This window comes from Phaseolus vulgaris, chromosome 11 (assembly GCF_051622355.1).
Source record: "Phaseolus vulgaris cultivar YP4 chromosome 11, ASM5162235v1, whole genome shotgun sequence".
Classification (NCBI taxonomy): Eukaryota; Viridiplantae; Streptophyta; class Magnoliopsida; order Fabales; family Fabaceae; genus Phaseolus; species Phaseolus vulgaris.
In genome coordinates this window covers 5947441-5961302 of record NC_143508.1, presented here as the reverse complement: position 1 = coordinate 5961302, position 13862 = coordinate 5947441, and the positions used below count along the sequence as shown (strand labels likewise).

Below are 13862 nucleotides of genomic sequence, written 5' to 3'. Positions count from 1 at the left end.
GTAAGTATTCTGATTTAAGTGTATTCTAACATAATGCAAAAAACGTACCTTACTCCTCCATATGAAACTCTATTTATAGTATTGGTTTATGACTCTATTTATAGTATTGGTTTATAGACTGTAACTCTCATGGGCTATGTGTTAATTATTAACTTATGCATAGTGATCCCTTAAAATCAGGGACATGTATCTTTTTAGTTAATCAAATTTATTTATCACATTGAAGATATTTCTTGTATATTTCGAGATGTGTATTAACTCATTCAATTTTGGTACAACTGTTTTTTATTTATTGTATATCTTTATTCATATTGACTCTAACGATCGGTCACTGAGATCAAGACGGGATCGTTCGATCTCAACCGATTCATAATTTATTTAAATAAGACAAAGATCTATTTTTTAAAAAGAATATTTAGATACTACTATTTATGCATGCCATTACATTTTAATATTTTAAAAATAATAAATAAATAGAAAGTATTGATGTAATTACAGAATAAGCATTTTATTAGATATGGTGATAAAGGATTTGTTATATTATTTTATAAAATAGGAATGGATTTTCTTAATATTTACATCCATGAAAGTAAAAAGGAAAACGTTGATATATAATACTCCTTTGTTTTGTGAAACCGAAGTTACCCCTTTAGGTTGGGTTCCTTTCAATCTTAAAATCTAGGTGTCCGAGAAGCGAAGAGAACATCTCAGCCGTTGATTAACGGGTTCTCAAAACGCCAGGTCATCAATCCGCGCCAAAGCCCAGTAGCCAATCAGAACCCCAAAACCTTTCCTTATATTTACAATCCCTGCAAACTCACTTCATTCACACCTTCAATTGCTTCTTCATTTAGCTTTTGGAATCCCAATTCGAAACCCTAAATTTCTTCAGAGAACCAAATTCTGCTCTAGATATGGCACCAAAGGCAGAGAAGAAGCCAGCGGAGAAGAAGCCCGCGGAGGAGAAGAAGTCTACGGTTGGGGACAAGGCTCCGGCGGAGAAGAAGCCGAAGGCAGGAAAAAAGCTTCCGAAGGAGGCAGGAGCTGGTGGTGATAAGAAGAAGAAGAGAAACAAGAAGAGTGTGGAGACATACAAGATCTACATCTTCAAGGTTCTGAAGCAAGTTCACCCTGACATTGGAATCTCCAGCAAAGCCATGGGCATCATGAACAGTTTCATCAACGACATCTTCGAGAAGCTTGCCCAGGAATCTTCTAGACTTGCCCGCTACAACAAGAAACCCACCATCACTTCAAGGGAAATCCAAACTGCAGTCAGACTTGTGCTGCCCGGAGAATTGGCTAAACATGCTGTCTCCGAGGGTACCAAGGCTGTTACAAAGTTCACTAGTTCTTGAACAAAGTAGTCTGTTTGATCTATGGACTTGGTCCTTCTGTGTTTGGTAGTTGTATCTAGTGGATCTATTGTTCTGTTCTCAGATTTGAATTCTTAGGTTTGTAGGTTTTTAGTTCAAATTGAAGATATCAGATTGTGCACATTTTTTGTGTATTGAGATTGAATTGACCTATATGGAAATGTTCTCAATGAACTTTTGTCTACATGTTTTGTTTTCTAACAACTATTTTTATCTGTTAGTTCATTTTAACTTGACAAAATTTTAAATAATTGTTTTTTTTTTAAAGTATTCCAACCTCGTTAGTGCAATCTTTTGCCAAATTGCTTGCTGTGCCACATTTATGGAAGCTGTTACTGATAGAATTGCTGTTGGATTTTTGGCGTGTAAGTTTTAAAATCTGATACTCAGAAAGTGTAAAGAATGAACATATTAAAGATCATCGAAAAGACTTTTTAGACACAAAAGTATGGACGAATAGATCACTCATAGAAATGTTCGTATGGGTCATCATAAGCAATCAGTTCAACAAATTCAAAACAATAAAATATAGTGCGATGGTTTGACGTTTTGTAAGAAAGATTAATCTATCTCTAAACGAGTCACTTGGAAAAAAAAAGTTAATGTGAGAAAATTGTAAAACAAATTATAAAAATTAAAACCACTTCTACTGAAAATATGACATAAACATGAAAAATACTTGAATTAAGTTTTATAAGATTTGAGTTTAATCTTAACAATAACTTAATTATCGGTCTATTTTAAAATAAATTATTTAAATAAGACAAAAATCTATCCTTTAAAAAATATATATTTCGATACTATTATTTGTGTACGTCATTACATTTTAATATTTTTAAAAAATATTAATAAATAGAAAGTTTTGATGTTATTACAGAACAAGCATTTTATTAGATATGGTGATAAAAAATATCGTTAACATACTTTAATAATAAAATTTACTCATAATTTCTTAAATTGAAGTTTTGGATTTTTAACCAAAATTATCAATCACTGCTACACAGTAATTGCAGTAATAAATCTTTAATCAATCCATCAAATTATCATTATTAGATTACTATATTGATACAATTTATTTTCTTATTTATCATAATATCCTAGTTTCCATCATATTTAATTTACAACAAAAAAATAAGTAGTTTGGTTTCAACTTTAAAAGATAAAATGCAAATAAATATTGAATGCACTCCTTCAAGAACATGAAAGGAAAGCCTATAGTAAACTAAAAAAATAATCTCAACCACTCGATTCAGTGTCTTCACCATAAACGAGTTTCATCTAAAAATTATATTAATTTGGAAGAATGTGTGTTTTAAGTACAAAATACTTAGTTGTGATAGATATATCAAAATTAAAAAAGAATAAAAATTATACTCTTGTATTTTTTTATAAAATCTATAAATTAAATTAAATAAGTTACCATAAATCTAAATAATTTGAATTAAGTTTACAAAAGATTTTATTTTAATGTTAATTTTTTTTATTGAATATTTATTATTAACTAGAATATCATGACCGTTTGGTTTTAAAATAAAATATTACAAAATTTAAAAGTAAAAGAAAATTAAAACCTTAACCATCTTTATAAAATAATTTGATTTTATAAATTAAATACTAAAATAAAAATCAAATTAATTTTAAAATAACTTAAAACAACTACAACGTAGACCTAAATAAAAAATAAATTCAATAAGACAAAATTTTCAAAGAAAATTTATATAAAAAAAATTAATTAAGTAAAAATTAAACCATAAATGTTATTTTCCCTTTTATCATATTATATAATGTTGCATGTGGAAAAAAATCTGTATTTGGTTAAACAAAACAAACGAAAATATTTTCATATTCTCTCTTGAATTTAAAAAAAAATGTTAGCAATCAAATTTAAAAAAAATCAATAAATTTTCCAAAATTTTAATATTTTTTTAAAAAAAGTAATTTACTTCTATCATCATCAAAATATAATGTATCTAAGATGTGTGAAGGAATATTAGATAATATATATTTTTGTAATGAAAACAATTAAAGAATAGGTAATATTGAAAGAAAAATAGTTATTGGATTTGTTATATTATTTTATAAAATAGGAATGAATTTTCTTAAAACAAATAATATTTACATCGATAAAAGGAAAAAGGGAAACTTTACTCCATTTTCTGACATGAAGTTTCCCTTTTAATGCTGTGTTCCTTTCAGGCTTAAAATTTAGGTGTCTAAGAAAAACCCGAGAAGCGAAAAGAACATCTCAGCCGTTGATCAATGGGCTCATCGAAACAATGCCAGCTCATCAATCCGCGCCTAAGTCCAGTGGCCAATCAGAATCCCAAAACGTTTCCCTATATTTACAATCTCTGCAAACGCATTTCACTCATACCTTCAATTGCTTTTCCATTAACTTTAGGAATCCCAATTCGAAACCCTAATTTTCTACAGAGCACCAAATTCTGCACTAGACATGGCACCAAAGGCAGAGAAGAAGCCAGCAGAGAAGAAGCCCGCGGAGGAGAAGAAATCAACGGTGGGAGACAAGGCTCCGGCGGAGAAGAAGCCTAAGGCAGGAAAGAAGCTTCCGAAGGAAGGAGGAGCTGGTGGTGATAAGAAGAAGAAGAGAAACAAGAAGAGTGTGGAGACATACAAGATCTACATCTTCAAGGTTCTGAAGCAGGTTCACCCTGACATTGGTATCTCCAGCAAGGCCATGGGCATCATGAACAGTTTCATCAACGACATCTTCGAGAAACTTGCCCAGGAATCTTCTAGACTTGCCCGCTACAACAAGAAACCCACCATCACTTCAAGGGAAATCCAGACTGCGGTCAGACTTGTGCTGCCCGGAGAATTGGCCAAACATGCTGTGTCTGAGGGTACCAAGGCTGTTACAAAGTTCACTAGTTCTTGAACAAAACATCTTATTGCTGATCTGTGCCCTTGGTCCCTTTATGTTTTTAAGCTGTATTTAGTGGATCTAAGTTCTGTTCCTAGGTTTAAATCAGTAGGTTCATTTTTTTATGGTTTAAATTGAAGGAATAGGATTTGCTCATCCTTTTGTGTATTGAAATGACTAAATTGATGCTATAGAATCTTTTGAAATGAACTTGTGTATGTATTTTCCATTTCCTTTTGACAAGCTTTATGATAAAAGTTGAAATAGTTGTGTAGATTTGTGCAAGTATTTGGACCTCATTGATGAGCTAATCAGGAATTTGATATATAAGTCATTGCTTTTGAAGTTGGCCAGATTAAGATGTGTTAGTGTTTGAGGTTGTTCATCCTCTTGAATTTTCTTTTCCCCTTAACTTTTGTGGCTTCGTAGAAGAATGGTTGTTGTGCACCTGTAAATGCTGTAAAGTATATACGTTAATCCTACATTCCACCTTCCTATAAAGTTTTATTGCAATGAACTATTTTAATTGTTAAACTGTCGAATGTAAGATTTCAAAATTTTATATTTTGGTGCCTCAATTTGTTTGTATCATATTGTATTTTATGTATTTCTTTTTTAGAGTAAAGTAAAATGAGCATTAAGTATGACATGTTTTGATTTATCATTCTGGGGAATATTAACCAAAAAAGATAAATATATCTGTTTATATAGATTGATCGCCACCTCTATTCACCCAACCCAAACCTTCAACATGTTTTCGAGACTTCAGAAACCTTCACTGTTTCTTCAATTTTTGAATCGCCATCCACTTTTTTCAAACTCTACAAAGTTATGATAAATCTTTTATAAATCACTCACATTATGGAGTAAAGGATAAAATGATCAGACTTAAGGATATTTTGGAAAAGGCTCACAGATAGATTGTACTTATATTAACTCTTATGAAGTTATTAACGACATATATGAATCAACAATGAACTTTTATGGAGCTGAAGCCTTCATTTCTACAACACATAATAGTTAATCATGGATTCTCCACTTTGACATGTTTCAAACCAACTTTTGATGTAGGCCATAAACCAAGCATAGTTGCTATAATACATACACCAATCATAATAATAATTAAAAAAGGTTAAAATAGAATTTCAACATTACAAAGATGCCAATTACTTTTTGCACCTTATGTTACTTGAAATGAAAAAATGTTTTTAGATAAGAGGGAGTATGAATTAAAATACATTTTACAAAAATAAGTTTCTAGATTTGTTTTCCCTGAACATTTTTCTGGATTCCACAAATCATTTTTTGAAAATTTTGATTTGGGTATGTAGGTTTTGTATTCCAAAACTGTTTTTTTAAGGAGATTTTGATTTCCCAATTTTATTTTGAAATTTCATTTCTGAAACACAAAAATTTACTTTTGAAATGAAGGATAAGTTTGAAAATTAAAAACTGAATCTGGTGCAGACACAAATCATTTGGTGCAAGGAATAATTAGGCTACAAAGATTAGGTGTAAGATGTAGTTAGTTTTTTTGCCACATTCCAAAAGTTAGTGTTCATTATTTATGTTTTATAAGACCGGAAGTGAAAGAAATCTTATTCACAATTTTTTTTAAAAAAAATATATATGTCCAACTTGCTCCCTATTTAACCTGATATTAAAAAAAAAATATTTTTGTCATTTCATAAAAAATTGAAACTTTAGGAAAAAAAAAAGTTCTATTCTAAAACAAGGTTGTGAATGAAATCATTTTTTTTTTAAAATCAAAATGAATCAATCTTATTCACAATTTCTCATTTTCTTTATTATTGTATATGTAAAATTATTTTTTTTATTAATATTGGTGTATTTTATTAAAATTTACACTAAATAGTTATGAATATTTTTATTCAAAATTTACTTAATTTTTTTTATTTAATCGTTAGTGTTATGATTTTACGATATTCCATTCTTTTAAATCTATTTTATGTTATTATTACTACTTTATTCAATTTATGAATAATTCAATTTTTAAAATATCGTACTTTTATTCAAAAATATGGTGGAACCTTTCTTTTTACATTCCCATAAAATTTTATCTTTCCTTTATTTTGCCATTTTTGAAGTGGGTTTTCAAAACGTGAAAAACGAAGATAAAGTTAAATTTTTATGGAATGTAAAAACCAGTGACCAATGTGGTGTGATGGGGTATTGGGGTAGGTGAAATTCAGAACCAGTTGAAGCTCTTGAACTTAACCGGTGGAAATATAGCGTTTCTCCACTTACCATCGCCGCCTCTGCTGTTCGAAGAAAAAAAGGGTTTTGTTCATTTCTCCCATGTCTGTAAATCCTCAACATTATTCTCTCAAATCAACCTCTTAGATCGATGCAGAAAACCACTTTGAGCCACCATCGTGAGTGGATGTGGAGGAGGATACAGGGAGAAGGAATTGCAGGGTTCTTACTGACAAGTGCGGGAGGAGGCGAATTTGAGTTTGAATTGGTAATCTTATTCAATAATTGTTTGATTCTGATCATTAATTGCATTGGATTGATTATGCTTGGCTAATTAAACTTCCTTTAAAACTTTGGTGTTTGATAAAATACTAACTGCATCTATGTTTCTGTCTTTCTTTGAATTTTTTTTATTTTCTTTGTTGTTATAATTTTGTGTATGTCTGTGGAAACACACATGTCTAAACTACTAAGGTAGCATTACTGTATTAAAGTTGGAGCAAACAAACACAATCTGTAAGGATTATACACGAGTCTAATTGTTTCAGTTAGAATGCTCAAAACCCTTAGTCTTTAGTATACTTTTTTTTTTCTGCATCAAATTACTGATATGCTATTGTCGGTTTCATTGTTGCAAACCTGCGATTCCTTTCCCTCAATTCATTATTCACCATTTAAGATGATTATTCCTTATAGAATGAAAGTTATTTCACTCTGTTGTGTGATCTTGGATGTCTATTTGCATATGGTATGACAATTGGCATGGCAGTTTATGTCAATGTGTTGTTGCCATCAAGTTGAACCATGCAATACGAAACACACCAGAATGCTATGAACAGGTTAAGAACGTGTTTGGTAGGTAGGAATATTCATTCAAATTACTACTTTTCATTCATTTTTCTGTTAAATGATTTAATTGGTACATTTTTCTTATGGACCAATTAGTCTACTTGGATTGCTTAATTATATTGAAGTCTAGTAAATAGTGGAACCCTATGTAATTGCTAATTTTTTTATGGATATTAACAAAACGAACATACATTTTTAATTGAGTTTATTTTAGCTGCAGGAATATACTTGCAGCTTAGATTAGAAGTAACACAGAGGACCAAGAAGCGAATTTGTAGTCCTCCTTTTCACTTAGTCGTCATAGCAGAAAGTATTTCATTTCGTAAGGAACATAATGGCTTAGTAGAACTGTATGTGAAAACAGCTTGTTGTATCTTTCCAAGTCTGCGAAAAACACTTTAATGTGTTTAAGATATCAATTGAAAGTTCACAGTTATGCAAATAAGCCGTGCATTAGCGAAAGGCAACCCTCTTCTTTTCCCCTTATCTAGATTTCTGTGTGTGCGTCATCATTCATCAGCCAACTTGTTTGTCGCAGGTTTTCTCTAACTTCTTTCATCTCTACTTTATTTTTAAAACCTAATATTAATTGCTCCATTTTAGAGTTCTGATAGTTCAGCTAAATGTTCAATTTTGACTGGGAGTTTTTTGGTTTTGTTTTGGAACGAAGGGCTTTCCTGGGATACCAATGAACCGATTCTGAGAGATGCCTTTGAGCAGCATGGTGAAATCATTGAAGGTTAAAACCTAAGATATTTTTCTCTTATTTTTGTTTCCAATTTGGTCATGCAACTATGCCGCAATTGCTCTGAAATCTTTTATTTTTCTTTTTGCAGTTAGAGTAATATGTGATCAAGTGACTGGGAAATCTAAAGGTTATGGATTGGTGCGGTTTGTTTCTGAAACTACAGCTGCTACAGCTCGCAAAGAAATGAATGGCCAGGTCTTTATTTTTTTCATTTCTCCTATTTGTTTAAGATGAATTCACTCTTCTATATCACAAACTTTGAAAATATGCGGACTTATTGGCCAAAGAAGTTTCCTTCTATGTCAACCAACATTGTTATTCATGGATCTTGTTCCTTATTCTTTCACAGATACTGGATGGCAGACGCATTCGGGTTAGTTATGCACACAAACGCTAGGGACCAAGTCTGTCAAACAATTCACTACACAGTTCATGGTTGCAGCATATTAACTTTCTCCTTTTGATACTTGAAGTCTATCTATACTCTAAGCTTTTAAGTTTAGTCATTCAATGTAGGTTTATTATTTAAGGGCGTTTTAGATTGCCTCAATTTGTTTTGATGATTTGAATGGTTGTTCTCGTGTTCCTTGACTTGAAATTGCTGTATATTTTTGTCATATTTCAAAAGTTTAAATTCTTTATTTTATTAATTAAATTTTTTGAGTGGTTATTAAAAAAATTGTTGGCTCAATCATTTAGTCTTCTTAATCTCACCTAATCCTCTGGACAGTTTTTAGAGATTGTTTATTATTATAAACAGTGGTGTTAGACGAGTTGTGCAGAGCTTTTACTCCCACGTTTTGTTCTTTGTGAATTTCGGAGTTATTCTGGTTTTAAGATTTGTTAGTTCTGTTGTCCCATTATTATTAGAAAGAATGTTATATTCTGAGGACTTGTACATCATGCCCAAATTTCTTAGGACACTACAATTTTTTACGCCCGAGTTAATCTTATTTTTTGATAGATGTAAGTGTGTGGTTTTGGAAACTAGTAACAACAATATTAATATAAGATCATTGAGATTATATAACTTGCGGCTCCGTGCGTCTCCTGTTTGATTTTATTTTCTGCCGTAAAATGTTACTGGTAACCAAATGATAAGGACGGTGCACTAGCAGTAACAGTTTTAAACTCACATTTAGTTTCCCATTCTATTTTCATATGCACTTAAAATCGATTAAGCTATTCAGCTAATAATCATTATAATAGGTAACTTTGTTTCTTAATATATTTTGATCATTACATGAATTGGCCGATGTTAGAAAATGGAATGATTATTTTCTGTTGTCACTGAGTGACAAGCAAGAAGACTAAATTTCTTTTAATTACAAATTCTAATGCAAATAAATAGCACTTCACCTTCAAACCAAACTAAACATGTACAATAATTGAATTCCTAGACTAGTTTATGAAATTATACAAACAAATAATTAAGATGCTAACAAACTTAATCCCCGATGGTTCTGCATCCAATATCTTAAGATAAAATAGGCGGAACTCGTTTTGTAAAATTAAGAATTAATCGAAACTTTTTTAACAGTGTGAATTGATATAAGAATCATTCTCTTTGGAAACATCATCCCATAAACCTAATAAATTGTAGAACATGTAGACAGGAGTTGATTTCAAAGGCTATAGGATTAATAAAATCATTTCAATACACAAAGGATGTCACAATCCCATTTCTTCAATTTGAACTAAAACCTAACTAATAAAATCTAGGAACAGAACATTAGATCCACCAGATACAGTCAACAAACATAGGGGACCAAGAGCACAGGTCAGGAAAACAGACAATTTGTTCAAGAACTAGTGAACTTTGTAACAGCCTTGGTACCCTCAGACACAGCATGTTTGGCCAATTCTCCGGGCAGCACAAGTCTGACCGCAGTCTGAATTTCTCGTGAAGTGATGGTTGGTTTCTTGTTGTAGCGGGCAAGCCTAGAAGATTCCTGGGCAAGCTTCTCGAAAATGTCGTTGATGAAACTGTTCATGATGCCCATGGCCTTGCTGGAGATTCCAATATCAGGGTGAACCTGCTTCAGAACCTTGAAGATGTAGATCTTGTATGTCTCCACGCTCTTCTTGTTTCTCTTCTTCTTCTTATCACCACCAGCTCCTCCTTCCTTCGGAAGCTTCTTTCCTGCCTTCGGCTTCTTCTCCGCCGGAGCCTTGTCTGCGACGGTTGACTTCTTCTCCTCCGCGGGCTTCTTCTCCGCTGGCTTCTTCTCTGCCTTTGGTGCCATATCTAGTGCAGAATTTGGTTCTCTGAAGAAAAATAGGGTTTCGAATTGGGATTCCAAAAGCTAAATGGAAAAGCAATTGAAGAAGTGAATGATGAGAGCGTGCAAGGATTGTTAATATAGGAAAAAGTTTTGACCTTCTTATTGGCTACTGGGCTTTAGTGCGGATCGATGAGCTGGCGCTTTGATGAGCCTGTTGATGAACGGCTGAGATTCGCTTCTCAGTTTTCCTTTGGCGCCTAAATTTATTCTTGCTGGCGGCTACTACCTTTCAGTATTAAAAAAAACAAGACAATTTTACAAAGGAAAGGAAACACTTCCATATATCACAAAACAAACGAGTGCATATCAAAGTTATTCTTTTAATGTATCTATGTAAATATTATTTGTTTTAAGAAAATTCATTACTCTATAATAAAACAATATAACAAATCAAATAACTATTTTTCATTCAATATTCCCTATTGAATTATTTCCACTATACAATTGTTACGCGTTTAACAATTTTTATTTCAAAATCAAAAATATATTATCAAATTGCTATTTTATCCCCTCTTTAAAATATTTTATATTAACAATGATAAAAGTAGTTTATTTTATTTTTTAACTTAAATATTAAGAAATCCTCATTGTGATTTTAAAAGATAATATGAAATTATTTATATTTTGGGATGAGGATTGATTTCTAATTTAATTGTCAGCATGTAGATTGGTGAGGGAAGGGGTTTATTTCGTTGTATAAGTCAACCATAAAAAAATATAACTCTGATTATACTTGTTATAGTTTCTTTTATTGTTTCACGTATTTAAAAGTTTTGCTAAATTTATTCATTTATTTAAATATTCATTTTGGTAAAAAAAAATTTAAAAAAAATGTTTCACTATTAATTTAATGTGATAAAGTTCTTTATAAATGTGTACAAGTGTTTATAATACTTAAATTAAGTTTTATAGAATTTGAGTTTAATTTTCAATAAATCATTCTATGATGTCAAAATGGGATACCTAACTCCAAAGTATTTGGTGGGTCAACCCAACTCAATAAGTTTGGTCTAAATTACCACGAGTAGATTAAATGCGTTAAATTTTTAAATTTGTAATTTTTTATTATTTTTCTTTGACCTTCCTCTAATATGAAAACTATAACCAAATTCTAATAGGTATCATGATTATTTCAAATATTATGTTAATAAGCATACTAAATAGAAATACTAATAGTGTATTAGTGTATTTGTATTTGAGAGTGGTAGTGTTTGTATTTGAGAGTGGTAGTGTGAGGATGTGAGTGAAAAATGTAAAAAAAATAAAAAATATATATATATTGTTTTTGGATTTAAAGTGACTTTTTAAGAAAAAAATTATTGAAATTTCTAAGTAATGTGATGATTGTGATTGTATTTTGAATTTTTTTAAAGATGTAAAATGTAAGATTATAAATTTACATTTGTCTTTAAAAATATTTGAATAATAAAATATGAAGTATTTTTGTGCAAATTTGAATAAATTAATATTTTGTAAATTAATTTTTGTACCATTAAATAATTATTTAAAAAAAATAAGTTACTTAACATTGTTGAAACATGAAAAGTTGTGATAAAAATAATATTATCTAAATATACACAAATTTACTGTTATATTTAAAATAATTTAAAAAAATAATTTATTTATGCATTTTAGGTGATTGTAATTAAAACATTATTTTTTGGAACTATATGAGAACTGACTTTTGAAAAAAAAAATACAAATTATGTAAATCTGTCAAAAAAAATACAAAATTATTATAAAATAATTGTGTTTGCATTAAAAATAATATTTTGATATTCATAATTGTATGATAATATAGATTGTAAAGATGGAAAATTATCAATATATATGTGAAAATTTTAAATTATTATATAAGAATAAATAATTTAAATACTCGCAATTTTATAAATATAATTAAAAAAAGTTGTATTGAGTTTAAATAATTTATTTTTTTATAATAGTAATGAACTCAATACTTACACATGCCACTGGAAAAAAATAACCATTTTCATGAAAAAAACATAAACACAAATCCAACAACATGTAACATATATCATGAGAATAATAGATTATGTCTAATTTATAACATACTACATAATTGATTATGTCTTCAAAACTAATGAATGGTCAATTATGCCTCGTTTATAACATACTGATAAAAAAAATTAAATTTGAATATTGGAATTTTTAAAAAAATATTTGAATTTCATAATATAATTATTTTTTTATTAATTTATATAATATATTTATAATGAAATAAATATATTTTATATTTTTATTTTGTAATATAATTAATATATTTTAGAAAGTAATTTTAAATTATTTAAATTATTTTTTATTATATATGATTGTTAATCAAATATAAAACATAACACTAAAATATTTATATTTTATTTTATTTTTTAGAATTGAAAATTATGTAAATTTATTTATCTTTTTATTTTTTAAATTTGATTATGTTTTAAAAATTAGAAAATGAACTCGTAAATTTTTGGGACAAATAATTAAAAGGCACAGATGTAATATAATCATGCCACGTGGCTTTGTCTTAATTCTTTTATCCTTTATAAATCTTTTGCAAAGGGGAGAAGAACTGAAAGAATATTTTATGTTTTATTCAATCTGTCTTTCATCTATAGCAATGATACATATATATAACCATAGTATTAGAACCGTACATAACCGTACAGATTCTTTTTCTAACATAACATCTGTAATTAAGACTAATTATAGACCCATTAATAGTGATTATATTCCTATAATTAAGTCTAATTATAGACTCATTAATAGTGATTATATTCCTGTAATTAAGTCTAATTAAGTCTAATAATGATTTTGTCCGGTAATACCTCCCCTCAAGTTGGAGCATGTAAGTCTTGAATGCCCAACTTGACCAAGATGGCTCCAAACTTTTTAGCACCGAGAGCTTTGGTGAAAAGGTCAGCTAGTTGTGTATGTGTGGGCACATATGATGGAAGAAGGCGCTTGTGAATGATTTCATCTCGAACAAGGTGGCAGTCAACTTCAATGTGTTTGGTGCGTTCGTGGAAGACCGGGTTTTTAGCAATGTGAAGTGCTGCTTGACTATCACAATAAAGACGAATTGGGTCAGGATGAGGAACATGTAGAGAAGCGAGAATGTCTTTAATCCACTTTAATTCTCGGGTGGTCTAAGCCATTAATCGATATTCAGCCTCAGCAGAGGAGGCAGAAACCGTTTGTTGTTTCTGGGTTTTCCAAGAGATTGGGGAAGTGCCGAGTTGAATAAACCATCCGGTGAGAAATTTCCGTGTCAGTGGACAACTTGCCCAATCAGAATCACACCACCCAAAGAGTTGTAAGTTGTTCTCTCGAGGTAGGAGTATTCCTTGTCCAGGATGCCCCTTTAAATATCGAACAACACGAAGAGCAGCTTGCCAATGCTCGGAGCGTAGATTTTGCATAAATTGAGATAAAACTTGGACACTGTAGGTAAGGTCAGGTCGAGTGAAACACAGATAAATTAACCTCCCAACAAGTCT

General features: G+C 30.2%; 4 protein-coding genes across 5 annotated transcripts; 3 read left to right on the top strand and 1 right to left on the bottom strand.

The window, feature by feature from the left end:
* Nucleotides 1-763: 763 nt before the first annotated feature.
* Nucleotides 764-1560, top strand: LOC137822869 (putative histone H2B.1). The gene has a single exon (XM_090296971.1). It carries the CDS (start codon nucleotides 915-917, stop codon nucleotides 1356-1358), a length of 444 nt encoding a protein of 147 aa, XP_090153097.1. The 5' UTR covers nucleotides 764-914; the 3' UTR covers nucleotides 1359-1560.
* A 2167-nt stretch (nucleotides 1561-3727) lies between these two features.
* On the top strand, nucleotides 3728-4470 carry LOC137822548 (putative histone H2B.1). The gene has a single exon (XM_068627486.2). The coding sequence runs from the start codon at nucleotides 3832-3834 to the stop codon at nucleotides 4273-4275; it is 444 nt and encodes a 147-aa protein (XP_068483587.1). The 5' UTR covers nucleotides 3728-3831; the 3' UTR covers nucleotides 4276-4470.
* Nucleotides 4471-6364: 1894 nt separating this feature from the next.
* Nucleotides 6365-8753, top strand: LOC137822636 (glycine-rich RNA-binding protein 4, mitochondrial). 2 transcript variants are annotated; one of them, XM_068627599.2, is made up of 5 exons: nucleotides 6365-6745; nucleotides 7547-7864; nucleotides 7997-8065; nucleotides 8163-8269; nucleotides 8424-8753. In XM_068627599.2, the coding sequence occupies exons 2-5, from the start codon at nucleotides 7762-7764 to the stop codon at nucleotides 8469-8471; spliced, it is 327 nt and encodes a 108-aa protein (XP_068483700.1). In that variant the 5' UTR covers nucleotides 6365-6745; nucleotides 7547-7761; the 3' UTR covers nucleotides 8472-8753. The 2 variants fall into 2 exon arrangements, with proteins under 2 accessions (XP_068483700.1, XP_068483766.1); XM_068627665.2 differs by having other exon boundaries at nucleotides 6429-6745; nucleotides 7541-7864.
* Nucleotides 8754-9693: 940 nt separating this feature from the next.
* On the bottom strand, nucleotides 9694-10414 carry LOC137822465 (putative histone H2B.1). Its single transcript, XM_068627378.2, has one exon. It carries the CDS (start codon nucleotides 10318-10320, stop codon nucleotides 9877-9879), a length of 444 nt encoding a protein of 147 aa, XP_068483479.1. The 5' UTR covers nucleotides 10321-10414; the 3' UTR covers nucleotides 9694-9876.
* Between the last annotated feature and the right edge of the window lie 3448 nt (nucleotides 10415-13862).

Bases quoted from the DNA above. Each gene is read 5' to 3' on its own strand.
- LOC137822869 (XM_090296971.1), top strand. From the start codon at position 915: ATGGCACCAAAGGCAGAGAAGAAGCCAGCGGAGAAGAAGCCCGCGGAG.
- LOC137822548 (XM_068627486.2), top strand. From the start codon at position 3,832: ATGGCACCAAAGGCAGAGAAGAAGCCAGCAGAGAAGAAGCCCGCGGAG.
- LOC137822636 (XM_068627599.2), top strand. From the start codon at position 7,762: ATGCAAATAAGCCGTGCATTAGCGAAAGGCAACCCTCTTCTTTTCCCC. The intron at 8,066-8,162 runs GTTAAAACCTAA...TTCTTTTTGCAG, and splicing joins GCATGGTGAAATCATTGAAG to TTAGAGTAATATGTGATCAA. The intron at 8,270-8,423 runs GTCTTTATTTTT...ATTCTTTCACAG, and splicing joins GCAAAGAAATGAATGGCCAG to ATACTGGATGGCAGACGCAT.
- LOC137822465 (XM_068627378.2), bottom strand. From the start codon at position 10,320: ATGGCACCAAAGGCAGAGAAGAAGCCAGCGGAGAAGAAGCCCGCGGAG.